An 8,612-nucleotide genomic window follows, 5' to 3' on the forward strand; every position below is an offset into this window, starting at 1 on the left:
TCCTTTACCTGTTCACTCACTAGGCGTTCGAGCACCTTCGCCAGAACTGATAATTTAGAGATGGGCCTATAGTTATTTAAAATAGTTGCCTCCCCTCCTTTTAGTAGAGGCAGGACATACGCTGACTTCCATACTTTTGGAATTGCATTTGTGCTGAGGGAGAGGTTAAAAAGAGTAGTAAGAGGAAGAGCAATAAAATCTGCAGCTATCTTTAAAAAGAAAGGTTCTACGCCAGCCGGTTTCTTAGGATCTAGCTTAGATAAGGCTTCATGAACAACATTGACAGTAAAAGGAGTAAAACTGAAAGGGTTTTCCAGACCACATTGTTCAGAGTCACGGATTGGGGTGTTCACAGAAGCAGTGTTAGAAACAGAATCAAACATAGAACCGCAGGACACAAAATGCTCATTAAAGCAATTTAACATAGTAGCCCTGTCCGATAGAGAGCCAGATGCTGTGGTAATGCACGGAGGTAGCTCATTACGGATCTTACCGGTGGATATCGATTTTATGACTTTCCAAAATTTCCTAGGATTATTTAGGTTTTCTGTGGTAACTGACAAATAGTACTTCGACTTTGCACTTTTGACATTTGAAGTGAAGCTATTCCTTAGCTGCCTAAAACGCAGCCATTCTACCTCTGAGCCTGATTGCCTAGCCTTTGCCCAGGCCTTGTTTCTCTCATGAAGGAGACTAGACAGCTCAGCAGAAAACCAAGGATTGTCTCGTCCCTTCACTCTAAAAGGGAAGTGTTTCTTTCAAAGACAAAATGCCATCTGGCGCCACAATCTTACCTTAGTTTGACCTGTATATGGCCACTTTTAAATGTATTAAACTCTCCTTAGTGTCCAGTATCAAAACAGTACAATTATGAAGTCCCATTTATTTTCTCTATGGACACTGAGCAAAGGCTACAATTTTCACAACTTACATTTTATCCTATTTTCAATAAAACTTGTTGTACATGTTTTAAGACAACACACTGTTAACCAGACAAACCAACACTGTGTCCATTGAGAGTAATTTAAACAAAAACTTTGTGGGTCTAACATTGCTTTGGAGATTCTTGTTATTATTTAAACCGCACATACTCGTGATAATATTTTCCTCGAAAATACTTAAAACAGTGGGAATTTACCCACAAATCTCAGCAGTCGAAGGCTCACGGCGACAATTGAGAGGAGGAATGTTGACAGCATGTGTGTGGGCATTTGACACTCAAGGCACATGATCACGCATGTGCCTTGATCTTAATTATGCACACAAGCGTAGCCCCAAACAGTGTATGCGTATGCACATGCACTCACACATGTACACGCCGCATGTGTCTCAGCCTGTTGGAGGGAGGCGGAGACCTGCCGGCTGCACTGAGCACGCTCTACGCCTCGTTCTCACACTTTTTAACAACTGTAGACAACCTTTCCATCTGCTCCGTCCGTTTCTCTTCACAACATCCTCCTTCTCCTGACCCAACAGTGCACACTGTGTTTTCTGGAGAAATAATTGCCAGAATGTACTCAAAAATAAAAAGGATTACGTGTTTGTCTAAAAGGATAACAACAAAATTCATGCACGGGCCAAGGAAGATCCCAATACACTTTGTCAATCAGTAAATCAATAGGAATCACTGGATGAATAATCAAATCATTTTTCACTCTCTTTACCTTCGAAATGTAGGGACAGAGGACAGCTCAGGAAAGTGGCTTCAACTTTACTGAGGAGTGGCCAGTAAAAATATTAACGACGGGTCCCAGGATTTAGCTAGCATTAGCACTAGCTAGCATTAGCGGTAAAAATACATTTGCAATATGTCCAACACATTCCTGTAGCCTAATCCATAATCTACCTGATACCATGTTTTAAAGTACTATTTCAATTAAATCCACATTTTCACACTTCTTCTAACTGGACACCACTGTGTTTTTCATTTATGTAAAACGAAAAAAAAAGAAGAAAAGCAGTATGGCAAGAGTGACACTGTCTATAGCTTCTGTGGTGGCTCAATTATTTTATCAATTTCTCACAGATTATTATTTTGTGTGTTTTTTGGTATAACAAAACCCACTAAACACTGTTATACCAAAACACAAACATCACTAAAATCATTGGGGGGAAAACATTACAAATATTTTAATTATAAATTCAGTTGTGCATGTTTACGTCAAATTGTCTGCCGCGGGAAGAGGGTTACGAAAACAGTCATGTGCAGGGCTCAGAGGGTCTGTCTTTGTGTACTTTACTGTACTGATATTTCTTGTTTTTAGATCCTGAAACAGGCTTTAATTGGCTAGAAAAAAGTTGATGAATCCTTATTGAGTCTTTTTGACAGTTAAACCGGTGTTGTTGCTTTCACACTCGTTTTTTAATCTTACATTGTCCAAAATGAGAAACATGTGTGTTGTTTCCTTATCCCACTTAAAGTGTCCTCTTAGATCACTGCCAGCTCACACATGGACACTGAAGATCTGCTGAGCATCAATATACCTCACTTACATCGACATCTCCTGGTGCTTCCACTATCGTCTTCTATTTGCAGACAGCCTCTCTCAGTTAAGTGCATTGTTCAGTGCCCCCTGAAACAACGTGAGTATATGATTGGGTCCCAGCTGTTTGCTTGTCCTTTTGATTGTGTTTCAGCAGCATCCTGCTCCTCCGTCGCACACCGCGTCCAGTTGAGGATTAACGATTTCTTGAGGTTTGGGTTGTAGTGAATCAAGACTGGATTCCACAGACAAAATGTCCTGCACCAATCTCCTGAAACACAACACTGATTTACTGATTTATAGGAATATCATGAATCATCAAGGTTTCCAACTAAATAAATCCCTTTTCAGGCTAGGGTTCACATACAGTTGAAAAAGCATGCATTGAAGCATAAGTCCTTCATCAGTTGTGTTCATGTTTCTCTGCTGATGTAACTTTCATAACAAATAAATATCCTGCCTAATTCAATGCTTTTGCAAACCTTCAACATCAAATGCATCACTCATGAGAGTTATTTAAACATAATTGGTTGAATACCGCTTTGTCACTGTTAAGTACGATTCAGTGCTGGCCTGTTGGAGTGAACACAAAGGCTACTGCTCCCACTTTGTCATATCTGTCATTGTAAACACTTTAGCAAAAGCTTTGAAGAAATTGGCCTAAAAAAACATGAATTTTAACAAAAATGTAAAGTGTTCTTCAGAAGGAAAGTTATGGGTTTGTAGAACTTCAGCATAACAGGAAGAAACTATTTGGAACCCTTATTTCTAAGAGTTCAGTGTACAATGCATCATCTGAACCCCGTACTCTCTTACGTTTCTTTTGTTGTTGTTTTTGTTACCTCATAGCTTCACCAACGTTCTTGTTCTCTTTGACCGAAATCTCCATCCAGGTAATGAAGCCGTTGGCCTTACTGAACCTGTCGATGCTGTCTGGGGGCACGACCCGCTGAGGGAGGTCACACTGCAGAGAGAGAGACAGAGAGAGGGGCAGGAAGTCATTTTGTTGTTGTGAGGTGAGGGTTTCAGGATCTTGCTTGACCTGCTGAGGTGCATTAATGATTAATGTATTGTGTTAGCTGTGGTTTATTAAAAATCAAATGTGTCCCATCCAGGGTTATCTTGCTATGATAATATGATGTGAAATGGTTAAACCTGTATGTGTGCAGCATGGATCTCTACAATACGGTCAATACAAAACCTTTAAACCTCAAAAGTCACACCAATAATTCATAACAGAACTGAATTTTTTCCGCATGAACAAATTGCCACATGTAGGGGGGTCAAACTCAATTTCATCGCGGGCCACATCAGCATTATGGTTACACTCAAAGGGCCGGTTGTGACTTTAAGACTTTATAAATATACATATATAAATATTTAATATATATAAAATAATGTATTATACGTTATTGCCTCTGCATTGGATTATTATCGGACAGGGTAATATGACATTGTTACTTCTGTTACAGCTGGATTTGTGATAGGGAAGAAGTAATGTCATGAATTAGATACATGACATAACATGACCTTCACATCGCTCAGAGGCCATCCTTAGCATAACACTTTGTGAGGAAAGTAATTCAGTCGGTGGCGGCGTTACCACAGTTTTACAGGCGTATCGGAGAACTACGGTGGCCTTAAGGTAGTGTAAAAACAAAGGGCACACAAAAACACCTATTCTTAGTTCCAGGTGAATATGCACTAATCAAAACAGGTAATCATATTCCATTTCCCTGTGAATACTACACCCTTTAAGACATACAAAATACCTTGTTGGCCAGCAGGATGCAGGGGATGGATTCTCCGTTGGGAAGCATGGCCTTGTTGTCAAGGTCCCGTTTCCAATGGCGACAGCTGAGGAAGCTGGCTGAGCTGGTGACGTCAAACATCACCACACAGCCCAGCGCACCCTTATAATAGACCCTGTTCATGGATATGAAACGTTCCTGGCCTGGAGGGAAGACACAGAGTTCATTAAGTCACCCACGCATCTTTCCACTAATCCGTATGCTGAAAAACGTTTTGTACCTGCGATGTCCCACAGTTGGAGTCTGACTTTGTCTTTATCTGACCAGAGCAGCAGCTTCACAGCATAATCCACTAGAGAAAAATAAAAACATTGTGTAGAGAAAAAAGAAGAAGCGAGAAGTAAGAGTAAAAAAACAGAAGTGGAGAAAGAAATCTGTGTGTTTTACAGATTTAAAAATAAAAAACAGGGAAAAAAACCCTCAGATTAACTCTCCAATTCAATACTTTTACTCTCAGAGAGAAGTTTACTCAAACAATCCTTAGCAAAGGAGCAGGATAATACTCTGTAAAACTGTTTATCAAAATGCAAAACATGCAAGAATCAGTCAATTGAACAGATGGCAGCAGGGTGAACAGGCTTTGCTGGGGTGGGTATCTGAGAAGCCGTCATATAAAACTGTTGGAAAAGGGCAGGCCGTTTCAAAAAACATTTGGCAGGTGATTCAACGAACCATCTATTTATCGCCTTGACGCCTTCTGCTGAATCCGATTAGGGAAGACCGAAAACATATTGAGGTCGAGCAGTAAATCACCAGAGCAACGAATGTATCTCACATTAGAAGGCAACAATTGCCTCCATCCAATCCACCATTTACTCCAGTTCTACTCAAAGCTCAAAAATATGTTTAGGAAATCACCAAGCCATTTTTGCTATTGCTGTGCATTAATGCTGGACTATGGATAGTATTAAAGGTCCCCTATTATACTGTTTTTCATCAATATGTTATAGATCTCAGATATTTACAAAACATGTCTCTGAAGTGTTTGGCTCCAAATACCAAACAGATAATTGTAGCATTACCCATAATCCCCTCTGTTTTAGCCCTGTTTCAAAAGTGCTGATTCTCTATCTGTTACTTTAGACCAGGGGTCTGCAACCTTTTTGACCAAAAGAGCCATTTTGCCCCCTTATCCACCAATTTGTTTTGTCTGGAGCCGCAAAACATATTTGATAGCTTGATAGCTTATAACGTTGTGTATATTGTTATATATCATAGACAAAAACTACAGTTTTTTTGCATGTATTATGTATTACATTATAGAAAGCTGTTTACCTCTAATAATAAACAAATAACTCTTTATAAGGAGAATTAAAAAAAATACACAGGCCTACTTTAAAATAAATCAACACAGCACTTGGGGAGTCCTCTGCACATTTGAAGAAAATGAATATAATTAAAATGGGCCCAATTTGAAATAAATAAAACCTATAGCTGCACCCTAAAAAGAGTTAGGTGATTGAATTATGACTGAAGATCGTCAGCTGTCTTCCTCTTCCGTGTTTTTCCTCCAAAGGCTGCAGCACCTTTGACAACTTCTCTCCACATATCAAACATACCAGTAAGCCAGCATCATTTACTGTGAAAGCTTACCTTGGTTGGTGATTGGCTAATGGTTACACAAGCCAAACAATCGTTATGACATCATAAAGTGGCCAAAATCTGATCAGCTCATTTTCAGACAGGTTTTAATATAAATGGATCAGGACAAAAAGTGAGCAAATCTTTTTTTCCTGAGACTTCTTTCAGAATCTCTTTCCACAGAGGGGACACTTATGTATACAATACATGACAAAGTGGATTTTGCATTAGGTGACCTTTAAGAAAAGGACAAACAAAATGTTTATTTGTTTTTTTACTGTCAATTTTTGCCATTATAGCTTTTTACCTTGCCTTGTTCAATAGGACATCAGCAAGCACTTATTTAGTATGAAACAAGAATATCCATTGACAATATAGAACTGCTTTTATACATTAAATGAATGTATTATTATTGAGTAGACCTTGTTTATGTATATTCTTTGCATTTTCTCATAATCTTGATTTTTTTTATCCCTGTTTTGTAGAACAGTCTCCTTGAATCTTTTTTCACTTTTGCCTGCCCTCTCCAGCTGTGTCTCTTAAACGTTTCCGGTCAATGTTCCCGTTGTGTCCTGTGGTTCTGCGGTGTTTCCTAAGTGTGTTCATTCCCTGGATACATTCTAGTTGTCCCTTGTGGATTTGCTTCCTGTGTTCCTCGTGTCATCACAATTTGTTCTTCAATGAGTTTGTTGCTTAGGTTTAATATAACCTGAGCTCACTTAGTTTCATGTTTGCCAGTGTTAAAGCTTCAATGAACACAATACACCTTCTTTTATGCTCTTTTCTTTTACTTTCTGTAATGCTCTCTTTAAATAGACATAGACTATTTGAATCAACCATGAGATCATATTGCCATTATCAGGTGAAAACCTGATTCAGGTAACAAAAAACCATTGTCATAAATCCACAATGAGATACGGCACAGTCACATTTTCTACAGAACACTGATGAAATAAAACATCCCTACCTCCCATTGTCATCTTGTACGTCTTGTTGAACTGTCCGTTGACGTAGCGATGCAAAAACGAGGATTTCCCAACATTTCCATCACCAATAATCAGTATTTTAAGCAGGTGCTCATTCATAGTTCTCCTTTGTCAGACAATATTATCATGTGCCAACAGCTCAAAGTTCAGCAGCATGTCAGGAAACAGGATTTATGAGACAAAAGTAACTGTAACTAACAAATACTTGACTATATTACAAGTGGACTTTGCTTTCTCTGAACCTTTCTTCGCATTGGTTCAACCTAAACATTTAACTACCTGTCAGTCTGTCTGAAACTAATACATCCAAGTTAGAAATGCCCTTACCTCTAAACCCCAAAAGATGGTTAAGAAAACCCCGTTTCTCTATAGCGTGTCAACTATATAACACCTAGAATATTCCTAAACATAAACAGTGCTTCTCTCCGTGTAGCACAGCACTCTGATCGACTTGTGTTGCTGTCTGGAAGGAAGTTATTACAAATAGATCACCGTCATAAACCACGCCCTTATAGAACAGGAAGCTAAAACCGCTGATAAATCTGTGCAGATAACTTTCTCTCTCACAATATTCTCTAACGCCTCAGAATTACATATATATATATATATATAACATTAAATATCTTTAATGTGGAGTATTTGAAGGAGCTATGGTTTGGTTCATGTCTCTCTAAGACTTTAACATCTCATAACATTATCATATTATACTGTAAGAGAAAATAAACATATCACATGCTGGTGGTGTGACTGTCAACATCTGGCTGTAAGAGGAACTGAAGCAAACGGTTTTTTTGCTCACTTTGAGGTAAAAAGGCCAACAGATCTGCCTCCACCAACTTCCAGCGCCCACATACGAACTACAGAAACATGAAGTGAGGTTATGGAATTCAGATCTTGACATTTTTTAAGTTCATAATACTCAAAAGTGTGTGCTCAATGGCACTAGGTACTTTACTCTCCACCTTATTACAAAGAAATACAGCCTTAATGGTACTGTTTTATGGTTCCCCTTTTTGCAGCGAGTGGGGTGAGTAGCTGAAGAAAGTACGCAGTACTTCCTGCATTGGCACTGAACGTTGGCATTGGATGTAAATCATGTGGAATCTGGATGCAGTTCATGATTTGCTAATCCTCATGCTTCTCTTCCTGTTTGAATGCAACATCTCTCATCACATTCATCCTCCTCTTCACTCTCTCTCTTCTCATGTCCTGTTGTGTCTCCTTATTTTTATTATTCTTACACACACATAGTTTCCTGGCCTGCCAACTAGGCCACTGTTACCGTCTATTGCACGTTACAGTCCCCCGCTGATGCTGATTCATTTTTGTGACGCTCTTCAAATGTGTTTTTCCTGTGGATTGTTGGTGTGTTCTCATGTCTTTGTTCTTTTCCCAGCATCAGATGCACTTAGGGTTGAAACAATTACTATTCTTGACACACCGACCCATTCATAATGTGCTAAAAGTACCATATTCATGCTTTGGGTTTGGAATAAAAGGCACGGGGAGCCAAGAGAGAAGGTGGGTGCTTCAGTCGACCTGAAGTCCAGGCTGGTCTGAAACTTAAGGTGCAATTTGGCCTCATTGTAAAAGGAAAACATCCAAGCTCATCAACACATTTGGCAGATTCATAATTCTATGTTCCATAATGCAGACTTCATTTGTTGTCTCCTCACATTCTCAATTGATGCACAACTGATAAATACAGCAATGTTTGTTCAGTTCTACATTAACCGAGACAAGGTTTGCAT

General features: G+C 39.1%; 1 protein-coding gene across 1 annotated transcript; it reads right to left on the bottom strand.

Annotated features, from left to right (window-relative positions):
• Positions 1-2,105: 2,105 nt before the first annotated feature.
• LOC117539934 (ras-related protein Rab-7L1-like) lies at positions 2,106-8,062 on the bottom strand. The gene is made up of 5 exons (XM_034206296.1): positions 6,843-8,062; positions 4,515-4,586; positions 4,256-4,437; positions 3,326-3,447; positions 2,106-2,754 (listed from the first exon to the last, which is right to left on the bottom strand). The coding sequence occupies exons 1-5, from the start codon at positions 6,958-6,960 to the stop codon at positions 2,634-2,636; spliced, it is 615 nt and encodes a 204-aa protein (XP_034062187.1). The 5' UTR covers positions 6,961-8,062; the 3' UTR covers positions 2,106-2,633.
• Positions 8,063-8,612: the final 550 nt, after the last annotated feature.

Source organism: Gymnodraco acuticeps, unplaced genomic scaffold (genome assembly GCF_902827175.1).
Source record: "Gymnodraco acuticeps unplaced genomic scaffold, fGymAcu1.1, whole genome shotgun sequence".
Taxonomy (NCBI): domain Eukaryota; kingdom Metazoa; phylum Chordata; class Actinopteri; order Perciformes; family Bathydraconidae; genus Gymnodraco; species Gymnodraco acuticeps.

Excerpts from the sequence above, each read along its gene's own strand:
- LOC117539934 (XM_034206296.1), bottom strand. The coding sequence starts at position 6,960 with ATGAATGAGCACCTGCTTAAAATACTGATTATTGGTGATGGAAATGTT. Across the intron at positions 4,438-4,514 it reads CCAACTGTGGGACATCGCAG|GCCAGGAACGTTTCATATCC; the intron begins GTACAAAACGTT and ends TCTTCCCTCCAG. Across the intron at positions 2,755-3,325 it reads AACGTTGGTGAAGCTATGAG|GAGATTGGTGCAGGACATTT; the intron begins GTAACAAAAACA and ends GTTGTGTTTCAG.